Source organism: Plecotus auritus, assembly GCF_963455305.1.
Source record: "Plecotus auritus genome assembly, chromosome: 2".
NCBI classification, from domain to species: Eukaryota; Metazoa; Chordata; class Mammalia; order Chiroptera; family Vespertilionidae; genus Plecotus; species Plecotus auritus.
In genome coordinates, this window is record NC_137771.1 from 186,213,800 (window position 1) to 186,233,000 (window position 19,201).

A 19,201-nucleotide genomic window follows, 5' to 3' on the forward strand; every position below is an offset into this window, starting at 1 on the left:
TAATTTATGAGGAAAAAGTATTGCTGAGTGATTAGTCAGGCATATAGAAATACCACTTTACTGTTCTGTGATTTTTACATAGTATTTCAGTTTATTTTCTGGTTTCAATAGAACAAGTTGAAATCATCGCAGAAGGATAAAGTTCGTCAGTTTATGATCTTCACACAATCTAGTGAAAAAACAGCAGTAAGTTGCCTGTCTCAAAATGACTGGAAGTTAGATGTTGCAACAGACAATTTTTTCCAAAATCCTGAACTTTATATACGAGAGAGTGTAAAAGGATCATTGGACAGGAAGAAGTTAGAACAACTATACAATAGATACAAAGGTGAGTGTTTACTTGTAACTTTAAATATTTTGAACCAGGTGTTCCAAAGTTACATGCTGCTTGTGAGAAATAATACATAGAACATATATATAGGTATTTATATATATGCATAATACATAGAACATATGATATATGTGGATATCTCAACAGAACTCTGTAGATCTTAGAATTACGTCAAAGAGATCTAAGATAAATTATTTTTCTCTTTCCACTATTATTTTTTCTTAGTCTCTTTATTTCTTCCCCCATAATAGAATTTGAGAATGGGGGCTGGGGGTCTCCCCTCCGCCCCCCCCCCCCCATTTAATGAAATTCAGCTGAACTGATTTTAAGAAAACCTGCATGATAATTTTAATAACCTTTAAAGAACTTAAAAGTAATATGCTCTTTAAAATATTTAAATAATACAAAATAGATGAATGAAGAAAGTTAATAGTTTCTCCATTTTTTCCTTATTTATTCTCCGGAGGGAACCAGTACTTAATTCTGGTGTGGATCCTTCAATGTCTTTTTTGTTTATGCAGAAATATGTATACAAAGTTTAAAATTTCTTTTCAAAAATGGGATATTTTATGCATAACTCATTCCCCCAAATCAGAAAAGTCACTTTTTTTTTGTTAGAGATGTTAGCAAAGCACACTTGGCAGCAGCGTATGAGTGCCTCTTTCTCCTTGTATTTGTCATTATTTAAAAGTTTTTCTGTCTGATAAGTAAATATTGGTAGTTGGTATTTTTCTTTAATTTGAACAACAGATATTTATATTGTTGAGATTAGGGTTTAATAGCTGAGTTTATGGTTTTTCTGATACTCTCAAGAAGTAATTGCTGTGGTAGAGTGAACTTAGTTTTAAGGAAAAAAGATTTTTTTGTATAGAATACTGTTAATTTAGAATGCTTACTTAAAATATGGATAGGTTCAGTAAAAATCCTTTATCACTATATAGACTGTCTGATTTTCTGAATGTATATGATTTGGGACATTTTTCATAGGAATAAATGAGACTTAAAAATTAAGTGCCCATCTGTATATAAAAATGGGTGGGGCAAAAGTAGATATGCAGTTGTTTGTATGGAAAATAACAATAATTAATACAAGAATGAACTCTGTTTTGTGTATTCACAACTGTAAACCTACTTTTGCCCCACTCTGTATTCTCCTGTTCATCTTTCTTTTAGAGTTTATGTTAGTATGTAGCATGAAGTGTGAATCCATCTTTTCACAATTTATTAAATTTGTTGGGGTGACATTGGTTACTAGGGTCGTATAGGTTTCAAGTATACATTTGTATGATACATAATCTGTATATTGCATTGTGTGCCCACCACCCAAAGTCAAACCATCTTCCGTCACCATATATTAGGCTCCCTCTACCCTCCACCACCTCCTGTTCATATTAAGAGTGCTATTTTGAGGGCACATCGGCTTTGAATATTACAGGGGAGATACTTAGTAATATTGCTTCATGTCTTTGGTCTATGTCAGTGGTCGGCAAACTCATTAGTCAACAGAGCCAAATATCAACAGTACAACGATTGAAATTTCTTTTGAGAGCCGAAAACCGACTTCTGCACATGGGCCTCGAAGTTTCAATCGCACTGTACGTGCACGCCCGCACGTGGTATTTTGTGGAAGAGCCACACTCAAGGGGCCCAAGAGCCGCATGTGGCTCGCGAGCCGCAGTTTGCCGACCACTGGTCTATGTGATCATTTATTAATGGAGCATAAAGCATTACCTTTTTAGTTTTAGAAATAGTATAATAAAGTACAGCATTAACTTAATATTGCATTGTTATTTGTGAAGATCCTCAAGATGAAAATAAAATTGGAATAGATGGTATACAACAGTTCTGTGATGACCTGGCCCTCGATCCAGCCAGCATTAGTGTGTTAATCATTGCGTGGAAGTTCAGAGCAGCAACACAGTGCGAGTTCTCCAAGCAAGAGTTCATGGACGGCATGACAGAATTAGGGTGAGTACATAATTATCAAAGGAAATTAAGTTCATTACTATGAGAATTACTATGGAAATGAATTACGAGTTTTTTAATGTAAACAAATTTGTCAGCCCACAAACATTGTTATAAATAGAAATGGGCTAATATGCTAATTCCTTCCCATGTTATCCAGTTTTCTGGGTTTGTCAAGTTATCTGTATAGTTAGAACAGCCTATTCCATTTGCATTGTACTTACATTAAAATAAAGTACTATTTTAATTACTAATAAAATTACTAATATTTAACATGATATTGAAATGAGCAAGTTTTAAGGTATTTCATAATGTGAGGCTGCAAATTCTGAATTTATGAACAGCTCTTAGAATTTAAAATTTTACAAGTTGCTAATCACTTTTTGTTCAGTTTATCTTGACATCTGATTAGCTTAAATGACTTGGAATAAATAAATTGAAAAGCCATGGGTAGAGGTTTTACCTAAGGCCTCTAGTTGTCTGTATTTAATGAGGCTGCAAAAGTACTCAGTCTGTGGATAGGTAACAGGCTGCCCTTTGTTTTCAGTAGGTGACTATCAAATAATAATAGCTAACATTTGTTGAACATTTATTTTATTTCAGGAACTGTAAGTACTTCACCTACCTCTTCACAATAACTGTGTATGAGAAGTATTTATATACCCATTTTAGAGATGAGGAAACTGAGGTACAGAGAACTAGAGTTAGGTAGTATTAGAACCAGGATTTGATCCCAGGCATTCTGACCTTGAGCCTGAGGTGCACTGTAATCAATCAGGGTCCAGACAAGACACACAAATATATCAGTACTTTGAATAGGTTAAATTTAAAATACTGTTTTACTATGTAAAAGGGTGAAAGAAAGCTTTGAGGTATAACAGAGGTTGCAGTTGCAAGAAACTGCCACCACCCCTGGAACTGAGGGAAATGAGTAAGCAAGGAACCTAGAAACTTAAGAGATCCTCACAGGGATCTCAGAGAGGGCATGGCTGCCGCAGAACACAAAGCCTGTGATGCCTGCCTTGTCGGCCACTCTGATGAAGAAAAAACTGGCTAGAGGCCATTTGCTGTGGGGCCATGTGAGCTGCCACCATGGGCAAACACTGCTGGGACCTTCCAGCACACTGGAACCCTTGCTCTCTGCAGAAAACAAACTGGGATAAGAAAAGTTCCTTTCCTCTTTCAGCCTTTCATTGCCCTCTGTTGGTAGAACCTAACAGTGAGCCTACTGGCAAGAAAAGAAAATCTCACAATTTATAGTCCATTACAGATAGTCACAATTTAGGGCAAAGAAGAGTGGGTTTAAAATTGAGAGGTAATAAATTAATAACTGGCCTAGACACTGTGTTCCACAGCCAAAGCCAGCCCCATCCTGAACTTGCAATTTTCTGTGCTAGGGCAGATGTTATGACGCACTTTTTTTTTTTCTTTTGAAACTGAATTTATAACATGATGAACTTCCAAATCAAAAATTTAATTTACAAACAATGATCTGGGAGGCATTATAAAGAACATAGAAGGAAAATAAAAGCAAAAAGATCAGAAGAAAAAGTGGAGTGATTACTTTTGTAGACTCTATATAAATACAATATTTCTATCTTAAGGCTATTATATGGAAAATAAGACTGGTACTTGGACCCTTTCAACTCCTTAGAAGTTGAATAGTTTGCAAAAAATAGAACTTACTGTGGATTCTAACTTCAGTTGGAAATGCTAGGGTGCTCAGCAGATACTTAAACTTTATATGTAACAAAAAGTAACTTTTCAAGAAGAGTGCATTCACCAAAATAAGAAATTATGCTTTCAGTTAGTTTGGAAGCTAGACATGTGGTTTGTTACCATCAAAGGAATATCTACTACAGTTTAAACTGGTGATTGTTGTTGATTAGTGTACATTCTCATCTGTTCACGACAGCTGACCTCTACATTTCAGGTGTGTTAATAGTCCAGTGAGTTATGTAATTAAAAGTAATGACCCATTTCTTTCCACAATAGTAATTATTTCTAACATTTAATCACTCCAGACCTTTTCTTCCTCTAACTAAACCCATACTTGTTTATGTAATGTAAAAAGAGAATGACAGCTGTCTGATTTTTAAAAAGTTCTATGAAATAAAGATAAGCTATCATAGGAATAAGTTAAGTCCTTAATTTATAGTGAAAAAGTTTATCTTTTATAAACTTAATTTTACAATGTAGATGTGACAGCATAGAAAAACTAAAGGCCCAGATACCCAAGATGGAACAAGAATTGAAAGAACCAGGACGATTTAAGGATTTTTACCAGTTTACTTTTAATTTTGCAAAGAATCCAGGACAAAAAGGATTAGGTAAGAATTTTTAAAAATTATATTTGGTGTTTCAAATACATTGACAGTGTCACTTTTGTTTTGTAATAGAAAGTTACGTGTTTTGAGCAAAAAATATGAAAATACCAGTTCCTGAAAAGCAGTGAGAAACAGTGAACTTCTGGTTACTTGACCAATACTGAGCACATTCAGAAATAGGGTTGGTTACCCTGGATATCACATGTGAACCACTGATTTTTTTTTTTTTTTAAAGAAATGTACAGAAAATAAATAGTTAAAATTCCCCTGACATATGTACGTCCATTTGTTTATTTCCCAGAAGATATTGTAGAAACTTAGGATCATAAGTTATTTCACTATGGATCTGTAAAATAGCATTATAGGATTTGTGAATCATAAAATGATTTATTTGGGAACCATAAGAAAGAATAAAAAAAAGATGATTATCATTCATAATCTTATCCTAAAATAACTACTGTTAACAATTTAGATTAATCTATACTGTATGTAATATCCATACATTTGGGGATGGCATAGAGAATATGGAACTAAAAGCTACAGTGTAATTTACAGTTTACCCAGAAAGATTGGACAGTAGCAGATAATATAAAATAACGTGTGTGAGGGTTTTAGATAAAAGTGGAAATGAGTAAAAGCTGGAATGGTTGGGACATGCTTCCGGGGAAGATGGGATGTGACTAAAGGGTTTGGCTGGGCAAGGGAAGATAGAAGGTGTTCCAGTGAGAGGGTAGTTGTGAATGAGGGTCTGAAACTTGAGAAATAAACTTGGCTTTGTGGAAGCCAGAAAATGTTGACTTGATTTTAGTGCTTGTTTGGAGATTAAATTGGTGAAACACATTAAGGCTCAGTAACCACAGGCTTCTTTTAAAAACAGAACAGAAAGGTTTAAATTGGAATCTGTGGGCAATGGGGAGGCACTGAAGATTTTGATGATGGCAGTAACTTGCATTTAACATGAGCTTTCAGTATGCCTGGCAGTGTGCTAAGAACTTTACATACACTGCCACATTTAATGTTTAACAACTTCATGAAGTTATTATTTCATTCAATAATTCACCACTTGCAGTGTCCCAGGTACATAATAATAGGACACTAGCCATTTTTTTATTCTTACTTTGCAGATAAGGAAACTGAGACTCGGGTAGGTTAAATAAGTTACCCATTGAAGTGAGTTTGTTTTTTTATTTTGAATATACAATAGTTGAAGAGGCTATTAGGAGTCTCTTGTACTAATTCTTCTTTATATTTTAGATTAGGGGGGTGGGGGAGAAAGCACTGAGAAAAAGATATGTGAATAGGGATTAGACTGAGGAAGTGATTGAACATTAGTGAGAAAGGGATGAATGTAGAACATTTGTATGGAAGAATTGGCCTAAAGAGTGACCAAACCTGAAACTGATTAAAGGTTTATAAAATATCTGTAAAGCAAAATTCTAAACAGTGAAGCCTCATTTCCAACTGATTCTTCAGTTTAGGTTGGATATTCTCACAGAAAAATTTCTCATTTTGCAGATAGAATAAGCTGGTATACCTAGGGTTGGTTTCTCTATCTTCTGTCTGTGGCCACCAGTTAACTGGGCTGTTCTTTCTAGTCTTTTGCTTTCCACATGTAAAAACCAATTAAAGTGTTTAATTTATATGTATACACTAAGATAACTATTTTTGTTATGTTTAGAAATATAACAATATTTTGGTAAGATTAAACAAAATGTGAATATCGATGATTTAAAGGGGATGAATCTTTTTTACTTATATCCCCTAACCCTTACTGGAGTACAAAATAAATAATATTTTTGGGTAAATATGTAGTTTTGTTATTGAATCTTAGTTTTCATTATATGATGAAAATAAAGCAAAACTAAACTTTTATAGCTAATTGTATATAATATGGTAAATTGGATTTTTAGGTTACAGAAAAAATTGAGAAAAAGATTATGCAGAGGAATTAAGTTTAAAAATTATGTTTATTCTTTTATCTAGTAGGTATTGAGCTTAAGAAAAATGTGATACTGTTTAATGAGTATAATGTTTTTGTTTTGCAAGATGAAAAGAGTTCTGAAGATTAGTTATACAACAGTGTGAATGTACCCAACACTACTGAATTGCACAGTTAAAAATGTTTAAGATGATACATTTCATGTTTTGTATATTTAACAACAATTTTCAAATTTATTTTTAAGCTCCCCCAAGCCATAGAATGTACAACAGAGTGAGCCCTAATGTAAAATGTGGTCTTTAGTTAATAATATACCTATATTGGCTTATCAATTACAAGATGTTAAAAATACTGGATATGGGGGGAAGAGAGGGAGAGGTTTTGGGGAACTCTCTGTACTTTTCCCTCAATTTTTTCCATAAACTTGAAACTAAAACTAAAAATGTCTTAATTAAAAAAAGAAAACTGAAATAAAAGTAAGTCATAGTTTCGCTTTTTGTTTTGCAGTGGTGTTGGGTATCAGAAAATGTAATGACTTGTTTAGTTGAAGAACTTGATTAAAAAGAAAACAGTTTTCTTGACAGCCTTTCCAAGGGTTTACAAGGTTCATATATTGAAGTATTTGGCAGAGAGTAATTAGAAGATCATAGGAGTGGAAGTGAGATCCAAAACAAATTGGCAAAGAGTAACAGTGACAGCATTGTGGTTTATTCATATGCTAGAGGCCCGGTGCACCAAGTTCGTGCACTGGGTGTGGGGGGGTGTCCCTCAGCCTGGCTTTGCCCTCTCGCAGTCCGGGACCCCTCGCTCCTTACTGCTCGCTGCTCCTTAACGCTGCTGCAGAGGCGGGAGAGGCTCCTGCCACTGCTGCTGCACTCACCAGCTGTGAGCCCTGTGGGAGCACACTGACCACCAGGGGGTAGCTCTTGCATTGAGTGTTTGCCCCCTGGTGGTCATTGCGCAACATAGCGACCGGTCATTCTGGTCATTCAGCTGTAACAGTCGCTTAGGCTTTTATTATATAGACTAGAGGCCCGGTGCATGAATTTGTTCAAGGCCTGCCCTGATTGGGGCCGATTGGGCCAGGCCGGCCAGGGGGAGGGGCCGCAGGTGATTGGCAGGCTGGCCCTGCCCCCAATTGGAGTAGGGGGTGCTGATTGGGGGCTGGGCCGGCCAGGGGGAGGGGCTGTGGGCAGTTGGCCGTCCATGCCCCCTGGTTGAACTCCCATTCGAGGGGACAATTTGCATATTAGCCTTTTATTATATAGGATTATTATATAGGACTAGAGACCCAGTGCGTGGAATCACGTGACCCCGCCCACCCGTGCGCACCCTGCCCACCCGCCCGCTGCCCTGCCTTGACACCGTAACCTCTTCATCCAGAGCTCAAGCGTGCCTGGCCCTGCCCCCGACCCCTCCAGCCTTCTCTGGCTGCTTCAAGTCCTGTCCTCGGTTCCGTGAGTTGCCTTGGACTGGTCCCGCCTCCTCCAGGCGCCTCCCCACTTCTGCCCTGTCTCTGGAGCAACACAGGAGCTCCGCCCCATCATGGCGCTGGAGTAGAGCGTGGAAGCCTCGCCTGCTGCAGGGTTTTGAGCGCCGCTTCCTGGCAGCGTGCGCTGTTCTCCTTCCCCTGGCAAGTGGGCGGCGGGCACGCTGAGTGCAAGCGGTGGATGGCGAAGGACTGGTGAGGGGGGTGCTATGGGCTCTCACCCCTGCCCTCCCCGCCACGGGATGGTCCCGCCTTCTCCGGGCGCCTCCCCGCTTCCGCCCTGTCTGAGCAATGTAGTGGCTCCGCCCCACCACGCACACACACACAGCCTTCTCCTGATTGGTTGTTATGGTGTGAGGGCATCATGACCATTAGCATATTAGCTCTTTATTATGTAGGAGAGCTGTGCGAGTGATAGTAAGAGCTGGTGTTTTTCATTTTTTGTCATTGTCTATAACCTTATTTCTTGTGACAGTAGGATGGGGTGCTTCCTTAATCACCATCTGCTTCAGTCACCTGCCTGCCATTTCTGATAGTCTTCTGAATCTTAAATTTTTGAAAGGGACTTCATAAGTCCTCTGTTAGATCTAAAGTAGCATTCATACCTGATGTTCATTTAACTTTTCCTTTTGAACATAGGGAAAGTGGGCATTTTATTTTAGGAAGTGTTCCATTCTCTTCACAGGATACTCTTATTATCACACAGTTCTTCCTTACAAGCTAACATCTTTGTCTTTATAACTTCCATCATTGGTCTTATTTGTCCTCTACTACACACAGAGGAAGTCTAACCTTAAAAGGTCACTATCACCCTTCTCCTTTGTTCCAGGTCAGTATCCCAATTATTTTAACTATTCATTTGAGGAGACCTTTATTATTCCTGTTACTGTACCCTGTAGACACATTTCTAGTCTCTCAGTTTCTCTCAGAATAGAGCTCTTGAAGCTGAACATAATACTTCAGACAGAGACTGTTTAATGTAGAATACTGTGGGTCTCTTATTTCTTGTGGGACTGATTATTTATTTGGTCAAAAATTACATTTGTTCTTTAACATCCCTGTCATTTTGAGGACCATCCTGAACTTTAATTAGACTAAAGTCTATAGGTTATTCTTGTAAACTGTGATTTTCAGTTAGAATCCTACACCTGTTAAATGATTAAAAAGTTTTTAACATTGTTAAACATTTACTTTAATATTTAGGAATAATTTTATTGATTGTTCTTAAAGTGTATTTCCATCTATAAAATCCTCTTTGGCTCTTGTAACAAACCTTTGTGCTAAATAAAAAGAAACCTGTTATCCTCTTTTCATGATGAGGAAAATCATGTCAGAGAATCTGACTTATTAAAAGCCCATAACTTTAGAGTTATGTGAGAACTATGATTCAACCTCAGATCTGACTCCAATTTCTGCATTTTTAAAATTACACTATGTTGTTCTAACTGTAGATAGTTCTAAGTAAATGAAAACATTTTGAATAGGATTTTTAATTACTATTCTGTCCTCCCTAGTGAGTTGGCAACATTTTGTTTGCTGTAGGGACAGTGTTTGGATCCGATCTTAATTCATTTTCAGGTTCTTCTGGCACTCAGTTGATCATCTTTTATGAAATCACACATTGGCCTTTTGATTCTATTTGAAAGAATGACACAGGGATTACCTCTGCATTTTTAATTTTACTGTAAGGGATTGTCTCCTTTTCTCTGCATTTTCCTTCTATTCTAACTGCTTTTATTTCTTTCTATCTTACTATTGAATTTGTTCTTTTCAATACTGATTCAGAATCTGTAATAAATTTTTTAAATTATTTTAAAAAAGTAATAGTAAGGAACTCATATTTACCAGGCTCCATTTAAAATGTTTTATATGTATTAACTCATTTAATCCTTAACAACAACCTGTGAGACTACATACAATTATTTTTATTTTAAACTGAACTAGAGACATGAATTCAGTTGCCCAAGATCATTAACTAGTGCTGGAGTTGAAATTTAAGGGGCTGAAACTATGTTAAATAAAGCACTTCTCTCTAGTTAGGCTCTTCTCTCTGTCACTCAAACATTTCTGTCTAAAGGCACTTTTTCCTGTGCTTGTGGCAGTTAACATTTTATCTCAGTTCAACTTAATTTTATCCCTGTTTCAACTCTTAATTTTAACTTCTTTTTGAGTGTTCCTTTTTCATTCAACATTTATTGACTGCTTACTCTGAGAGCATGGTGTCAGGAGCATCTTAAGTCTGTCTGTCTGGGTGAGTTTGCACAGTCTTCATAAAGATTGAATTACACATTTTCAAGGACGAAAGAAAAAGAAGTCATCTCTAATGTGGAGAGAGATGGAGCAACTTTGAGAAACTGCAAGTAAATTCATTTGACTAGAGATGGTAGATTTTATCTGACGGCAATAGAAAATGAAATCATTGTAGAGTAAAAAACATGTTTCAATAAAAATTTTTGAGCTGTTTTAGGCTTATAGCAAAATTGAGCAGAAAGTACAGAGATTTCCCATATGCCCCCTTTCACACATGCTTAGCTTCTTCCATTATTAACCTCCCCCCCACACCTCCCAAGCATTATCACCTAAAGTTCACGTTTACATTAAGGTTCATTCTTGGTGTTGTACATTTTGTGGGTTTGGACAAATATATAATGACTTGTATCCACCATTATAGCATCATGCCCTAAAAACACTCTCTGTTCTGCCTACTCATCCTTTCCTCCATCCTAACCCCTGGCAACCACTGATCTTTTTACTGTCTCCATAGTTTGCCTTTTTCAGAATGTCATACAGTTGGAATTTTACAGTATATAGCCTTTTCAGGTTGACTTCTTTCACTTAGTAATATTAATATGCATTTGTTTTCCTCCATGTCTTTTCACAATTTAATAGCTCATTTTGTGTTAGCACTGAATAATATTCCTTCATCTGTATGTACCACAGTCAATATATCTGTTCACCTTCTAAAGGACATCTTGGTTGCCTCCAAGTTTTGGCAGTTAGGAATAAAACTATTGTAAACATCTACGGGCAGGTGTTTGTGTGGACATAAGTTTTCACTTCATTTGGGTAGATACTACAGAGTGTGATTGCTGGATCTTATGGTAAGCATATATTTAGTTTTGTAAAAAACTGCCAAACTGCCCTAACCAGTTTGGCTCAGTGGATAGAGCATCAGCCTGCGGACTGAAGGGTCCCGGGTTCGATTCCGGTCAAGGGCATGTGCCTTGGTTGCGGGCACATCCCCAGTGGGGGGTGTGCAGGAGGCAGCTGATGGATGTTTCTCTCTCATCGATGTTTCTAACTCTATCCCTCTCCCTTCCTCTCTATAAAAGATCAATAAAAATATATTAAAAAACAAACAAACTGCCAAACTGTCTTCCAAAGTGGCTGTATCATTTTGCATTCCCACCAGCAATGAATGAGAGTTCCTCTTTCTCCACACCTTCGCCAGCTTTTGGTGTTATCAGTGTTTTGGAGTTTGGCCATTTCAAAAGGTGTGTAGTGGTATCTTGTTGTTTTAATCATTGAAGAATTTAACATGGAAGTGACACCAAATTAATATGCCTGAAAGCTTCATTTGAAAGCACTGTTGATCCTTTAAAAGGAGTAGGGGCAGAACTAGAGGGAGAGACTGGTTATGAAGCTGTTGCAGTGATTTAGCTAGACACGAAGAGGACCCTAGTATAGGCCCTTGCCAATGGAGATGGAGAAGTCAGAATGAGAGAGCTTCGACTGGAAGTATGTGATGAAGAAGAAAGGCGTTTCCCTACATTTCTCAACACATTTGACTATTTGGAAACGTGGGGGATGTCTGCTGGGTGTCATAATGACTGAGGGTTTCTGCTTACATTAGGGGGATGCTAAATGTCCAGCAATACGTAGGACAGTTCCTCAGAATGAGATGTTTCATTGAGAAACACTGTAGGGTGATGCTATTTATTGAGAGAAATGGAATAGCAGGTCTGTAGAGGTAAGATAATGAGTTCAGTCTGAGCCCTATTGAATTAGAGTTTTTTGGGGGCTACCCATTTGAAGATGTCCTTAGGCAATCAGATATATGAATCTAGAAAAATAGAGATAGAAATTTCAGATTTAGGAGTTGTTAGTGTGAAAAAAAGTAAAGGTTTGAAAAATCTGAGGGAAGTGGAAGTGGTTATTGCTGACATACAGTGTTACAGAACACCGACATTTAATGGATGAATGGAGGAAGAGGAGCCTGTAAAAAAAGTAAGAAGGCTAGAGAGGACAGAGGAAAGTCAGTAGGGTGCTACCATTAAAGCTGAAAGAAGTTCCATCTAGGAGGTGTGCTCAGTTCTGTCAAATACTGCAGAGAGCGAAGTAAATTAAGGACATAAAAGTGTTTACTTGGGAACCACTCCAGAGATCACTTTTAGTGGAGTTGCAGAAGTAGAGACTAGTTTATAGAATTAAATAGTGTGTGGAGGTGAGGAAATGGGGTAATGAATGTAGATTACAAAAAGTTCTTTACAACCTGAACTTTCAAACATCATACATGTATACTTGTCAGAGCCTTATGTTAGGTATTGGCTGACAAATGGGCATTTATAGGTGTCTCATGTTTTGCAGTTATTTAAACATTTCATTGTTTCTCATTATTTTGTTAAAATTAGTTAAAAAGAAAAAATTATAACACTAATAATGAGCTTAGTTCGTATACATTTAATGCATTTGAAGTGAAGAAGGAAATCATTAAGCATATTAATAACAGCAAATCTTATTCTGCTTGCTAATAACAGCAATTTTACTTAACTGCACTTAAAGCGTGACGGTTGGTAAAGAAAAGGACAAAATTAAAGAACCTGGAAGGAATTTTGGGTATAGAGCTTTACAGACTACAAAGATTAAAAAGGAATTGTGATTAGGAATTGGTGGTGTCATATTTCTAGTTCTCTTAAAACATGGGGCTCTGAGTTTGACTTTCAGACATGTTTTAGGAACACATTATGTATGAAAGTAGAATATTATCTGTGAAGGGAAGGAGAGTAAGGTAATGAAAGACCCAAGATAGACTTTTTAAACATAGCTGATAACCTGAGCTTGTTTCTTTGTGGAGGGGGAAAGCCAGAAGAAGGCAAAGTTGAAGATGTAGGAAGGGGAGGAAAATTAATCAAAAGACAATAGACAGGATTTCTTGAAGAGGCAGGGTGGTACTGGATCCAGAATAGTGGTGGTAGGGGCTTATCTTTGGATAGGAGGAAAAAAACTCCATTGAGTTTAAAGGAAGAGGGAATGACGGGTTTGAAGGTAAGTACATTTGCACGTGGGACCATAGGAAGTGCATTCATTCATTCAGCAGTTTCTCAATAATAGCTGTGTATTTCAGTCTGCCAGTTTGTGTATATGTAGTTCCTGTCCTTGAAGTGTTTGAGATCCTATGAAGATGGGATTTTTTTTCTCCTTATGGCCTTTTTATATTTTTCTTTCAGGTAGGATGTGAGTCTTTTTTAAGTCCTTCCTAGTCTCTCATGATTCCCCAGATTATCAATAGTGTTTTGGAGCTCATATCTAAAAGGACTTTTAACACATTGCGCACCAGTAATTTTATTGCTAGCTTTACCCAGTGGCCAGATAAGTTTCTATTGAACGAGTACAAAAAACACTTTACAAAGTATCATACTTTAAAAAGATATTAGCTTGTAAGAACATGTAAGAACTTCAAAATGCAATGGGTATTTATTTTTAAGGCGTGCCTTTAACATTTATGTAAAACACTGTGTAATATGAAAACATAAGAAGGCTCATGATCCGCCTGCAATGTGTTAAGTTACTTAGGATGTAATTTTTCCTGACCTGGAGATGTAAATTTACTCATTAAAGCTTGATACCTTGTTAACTGCTTTAGTTCCTTGAAAGAGATGATGGGTCTTTTTCTCTGTCATTTGTCAGGAGTAGGTCTTTGTCATGTGGCAGTATTGCTTCTTTACCCTTTTCTGCTACAATCATAATTAAATGGGCATTACATAATTTCATCAAATTTTTAAAACAAATCTTAGTTTATTTTAATTTTAAATAAAAATTAATAGTCTCCTTGAGGACAGGATCAGAGAACTAACATCTTGGAAAATTGGTTAGGATTGTGTATAGGAATTGTTTGCGTTACAACTTGTAGGTGTATGTCAGTGGCTGTCAACTAGGGTCAGTTTTGTCTCTCAGGGGACCTTTGTCAATGTCTGGAGACATCTTTGGTGGTCACCACCAGGGATAGGATGGAGCTGATATTGTCATCTGGTGGTTAGAGGCCAGGGATGCTGCTATTGCTACAATGCATGGAACATCCCTCCACAACAAAAAATTATCTGGCTCAAAATGTCAAAAGTGCTGAGGTTGGGAAACACTGGTATACATTGACATTTGAGTACTGATGAACTAGTCAAGCATGCTTATTACATTATCTAATTGAAACTTCAGAAACACCCTTTGAGGTAAGTGGTATTCTTCTTGCCCTGATGGGACCGTCCATTGGTGATGGAGCCAGGATACAAACCTTGGGCTTATTTCTTTCGGGAAATTTTAATATGTAAGTATTCAGAGCACAAGGGTTAGTGTTTTTTTTTTGTTTTGTTTTGTTTTTTGGTGTTTTTTGTTTTAAGTCTGTCTTTGGTCTAACCTGTTTTTTTTTTTTTGTTTGTTTTTTAAGGACAAATATTCATGGCATTTGACATACGTAATTTATTTTTAATATTACAGATCTAGAAATGGCCATTGCCTACTGGAATTTAGTGCTTAATGGAAGATTTAAATTCTTAGACTTATGGAATAAATTTTTGTTGGTAAGTTCATGTTTTCTGCAGTTCCTTGTTTTCTCTAACATTTTGTTTTGTTTGAAAATAAAGCATGATATATTTTAAAGCATGATTGACTTTTATCAGAGCATGTAATGAACATAAAATGAGAAATTTGATTAGTAAAATTTCTATACACAAATTGGTTTGCATTCTTGTATTTAGTATCATCTGGACTTAAAAAAAACAACAAACTCTTTTTAGTGATTTGGATTTTTTTAAATAGGAACACCATAAACGATCCATACCAAAAGATACTTGGAATCTTCTTCTAGACTTCAGTACAATGATTGCAGATGACATGTCTAATTATGATGAGGAAGGTAATAAAAAGTTTTGCCCTTCCAGTTTTTTGTTTTTACCTGCCTTCTTTTATCATATACTTTTGAACTTCTTGTCTACTTCTGTTTTTCTTGGAGTTGGATTTCCCTCTTCTGAGCTTTTATTTGTGCTCTTCTAAATGTATGGAATGCCTTTATTTCTTTATTAGTCTATAGTTTCTTTAAATACCAACTCAGTAGTCATATCTTCCAAACAGGTGTAATTTTCATTCATGTTTAGAGATTTTTCAGTTTATTTTAGGAAACCTGTTCTCTTAGCAAAGTACTTTTATACTTATATGTATATCTTACTATTATGTGTTTGTCTTGTCTGTGAAGTTGAATAGTAAACTCCTTAAGTATAGTGACTTTGTCTAATTTGAAATGTACTTCAGCTGCCTACTATAATACTATTGACATTCAATAAATATTCACTGATTAAGTGCTTTTCTGTTATTTCTTCCTGTAAAGATGATGATGCTACCATCTACTACCTATTTATCTAGAAGTGGCAATGATTTATATTGACTTCTTCATACATACCTAGTCCCCCCTTAAGAATTAGCTGGATCTGTTTTTGAGATTGTTGAACAGACAGCAGTGTTCTTTGAAAAATCTCCAGTGTCCTTGGCCTCCTTAAAAGTGTCTTGGAGCCATTCATATAATCTAACCAGAGATGATGTTATTTTATTCTTTTTGTTTTCATTGTAATTTATAGTGTTCACTAAAAAGTAAGAAATGCCTAATCTTGCATATGAATGATAATTGTGCTGCTAGGCCTTACAAAAAACTGAAGAACTTTCTGATTTAGAGGTTGGCATGTGGATGTATAGAGGCGTGCAATTCAAAATTTTTTAGTATTTATCATGAAAAAGGATAGATTTGGATACTTGCTGTTAATTTTCTTAAGATTTTTTGTAAGATTTCCAAAAAACGCCTGAAAATTTGTTTCCTCCTACCTATTATGCTTTAAGCACTGGCAGCATGCCAGTATATTATAGTTATTCCTTATGCTACTAAATTTGACCAAATTGCTGTAGTGGCCTGACTTCAGTGGCTTTCAGAAAATCATATTATTATTATTTAATAAATATTTTTATTGATTTCAGGAAGGAAGAAAGGGCGAGGGGGAGAGAGATAGATGAGAGAGAATCATTGATTGGCTGCCTCCTACATGCCCCACACTGGGGATGGAGCCCACAAACCGGGCATGTGCCCTGACCAGGAATTGAACAATGGCCTGGTTCATAGGTCGACACTCAACCACTGAGCCACTCTGGCCAGGCAAACTATAATATTATTGATGGATTAGCAGAAGAGTTATTTTTATCATTCAAAGAATGGTCAAGTGTTAGAATAATAGAGCAGAGAGAATACAAGAAAACTTCAGGTAGAAACTCTATAAAGCTTGAATTTTGAAACTCCTATCAGTGGGAATATTTATAATGATATACTTTATTATGTGGAAGATAGTTAAAATATAAAGGAACCTATTAAAATGTTAGTCTTACTTCTGTTTTTTTTTCTTTCCTTCCTCCCATATATTTCCGCCCTCCCCCCCCCCCCCCCCCCCAGGAGCATGGCCTGTTCTTATTGATGACTTTGTGGAATTTGCACGCCCTCAAATTGCTGGGACAAAAAGTACAACAGTGTAGCACTAAAGGAACCTTCTAGAATGTACATAGTCTGTACAATAAATACAACGGAAAATTGCACAGTCAATTTCTGCTGGCTGGACTGAACTGAAGATCAATCCTCGTAATTCAGACTGAGGGTTGAGACAAAACTTTAAGGATACATCTTGGACCATATCGTATTTCATTCTTCTAATGGTGGTTTGGGCTTGTCTTCTAGTCTGGGCCGCTCTAACCATTTATAATTCTACATTGTGGATTTCATCTTATATCTGTGGACCATCCTAGTTTATTCTCCCATGAGTCTTAGAAGCTTTATGGTGATTATTTTGAGGTTTCCATTCTTGCATAAAGCACAATGCTGTCTTCATCAGAAAACAGTGTGGCATAAGAATTAAACATGAACATCACAAACAATTTATAAAAACTTCTTAAATATATGCTTTGGGCTAGTTGCAAAGACTATGCTAATAGCACTTCCAATGAGAGTGATATATTTAAGTGTACCAGATCTGGAATAGTGTTTTGGTTTGGGGGATTTTTTTTTTTTTTCCTGGAAAATCACATGTATTGTTGATGTGAGTAGAGAATCTGAAGAAAAAAATGTCAAAATAACCAACGTGAAAAATTTTTAGGATAACTTCTTGTGCCTACCTGAAAAATTTATTGTGTTTCAGACCCTCAATTTCAAAAGGTCACACAGACCTACTCTACTTATCTTACCTATGTTTATATATAGTTGTCCTACAGGGAGCTTTTATTTAGAAAATGTCTGCATAATGTTAGATTCTACTGTCTACATTCTGCAGCACATAATTGGATTTCATTATGATTTTGAAATGCTTATATGCCTGTTGAATAACTTAAACTATTTAATTTGTTTTGAATGTTTTAGATTGCTACACAATACAATATTCTAAATTTAGGCATGAGGGTTTATTTTATTTTATTTTTTTAGCACACCATGGAACAAAAATGAAATTTTCTTAATTTATAAGAAGATAGTAGGAATTAAATTTTGAAAATGGTTGTGATGAGCCATGACGTTCAATCCTCATAGGTACTGCTTTTTCAGACAAATAGTCCATTTTTGATGACCTTATTTTGTTGAAACTGCTTTAACTGCTAATCACTGTGGTTGCCAAAATACTTCAGGAGCAAAGATTTTCAAGCAAGCATGCACTTGATGCAAAATACCAATCTGGCTTCTATTTTTGTAAATTATCCAGTCTCTTTACTGTTTTTGTTTCACTCAAATTTGATGTTTTCACATCAAAGCAGAATTCTATCTTGTATGTATTATATTCATTACAAGATCTATGAACTGCTTTTATGCTGAAAATGCTGATTTTCCTGTTCACTTCCTGACACATGAAGGAGGATTAATTGCTTTTTTAAAGATTTCTGTAAGGTAGGTTAAAAATGTAAAACTTCAAATGTTGGATGCCTATGGACTCTAACAGGAATAGGTTTTGCTTGGTGTATCCAGGTACTCTCTAAGATCTAATGTTGAAATTATCAAAGGAATGTACTTCAGATTAGCAGTACGTTTTAGATGTGGAAATGATTTTAAGAACAATGACATATTAAGACCACTTTTTATTTACATGATTTTGAAATTGACTAGAAAGGTTTCCCACAGATCTTACATTAATATTCCAATCATATTCTTCCAAAAGAAAAATATGAAAATTTGTATTCAGGTTACTGGAATTGGTTATTTGGAAAAAAAAAAAAAAAAGGAAGAAAAAAGAAGAATCCTGCTGCTTCCCTTTCAAGTATTTCCTGATTTTCCTATTTGTAAATATAAAGAGGAACTTCAATTATGAAAAAATTTAAAATATATATGTATTATTTTGTTTCCTGTCTTGAAGATTTTGAGTTATGGTATTGTTTTCAGATAGATTAATTCAAGTATGCGGTGTCTTGAAATGAGATCCCATTCGTTTTTTCCCCCCATTATAAATTGTTTTTCATAAAAGTCTGATATTGGTTCATGGCCTAGTGCCTTGGGTTTTACAGACTTTTCCTTTTAAATGTAAGACCTTTTCAACAAAATAGTATTTGTCATCAGTTTGGTACTAAACATTTATAATTACTGTGTAATTATAAACAAAAATACGTAATCTTTGAATATAATTATGTAGCATAAAAGTTAAGGTTGTTCACTCTATGATGGCATCTTAGAATTAAACAATATTATTCCTAGGGCTGAAAAGAGAAGACTGATTTAATGTGGTATGATTACTCTGAGGATAAATGTCTGGTTACAGGGAATATTCTGTACTAAAAATGCTTACACGTATGGTTGTGTGTGTGAGTGCATGCATGTGAGTGCATGTCTGTGAGAAAGAGGTTGAAACACACACACACACACACACACACACACACAC

The 19,201-nt window shown here is 36.0% G+C and overlaps 1 protein-coding gene across 4 annotated transcripts in view; it reads left to right on the plus strand.

Annotated features, from left to right (window-relative positions):
• DCUN1D1 (defective in cullin neddylation 1 domain containing 1) overlaps positions 1-17,448 on the plus strand; it is a 44,002-nt gene extending 26,554 nt beyond the window's left edge. For 3 of the 4 annotated variants that reach the window (XM_080656918.1, XM_080656916.1, XM_080656917.1), the window contains exons 2-7: positions 112-328; positions 2,131-2,299; positions 4,496-4,626; positions 14,760-14,842; positions 15,081-15,177; positions 16,750-17,448. In XM_080656918.1, coding sequence (XP_080513044.1) covers positions 154-328; positions 2,131-2,299; positions 4,496-4,626; positions 14,760-14,842; positions 15,081-15,177; positions 16,750-16,829 — 735 coding nt within the window. In that variant the 5' untranslated portion in view covers positions 112-153 and the 3' untranslated portion in view covers positions 16,830-17,448. The remainder of the gene's footprint in view (positions 1-111; positions 329-2,130; positions 2,300-4,495; positions 4,627-14,759; positions 14,843-15,080; positions 15,178-16,749) is intronic. The other variant, XM_080656919.1, reaches the window with a different exon arrangement.
• The last annotated feature ends 1,753 nt before the right edge of the window (positions 17,449-19,201 follow it).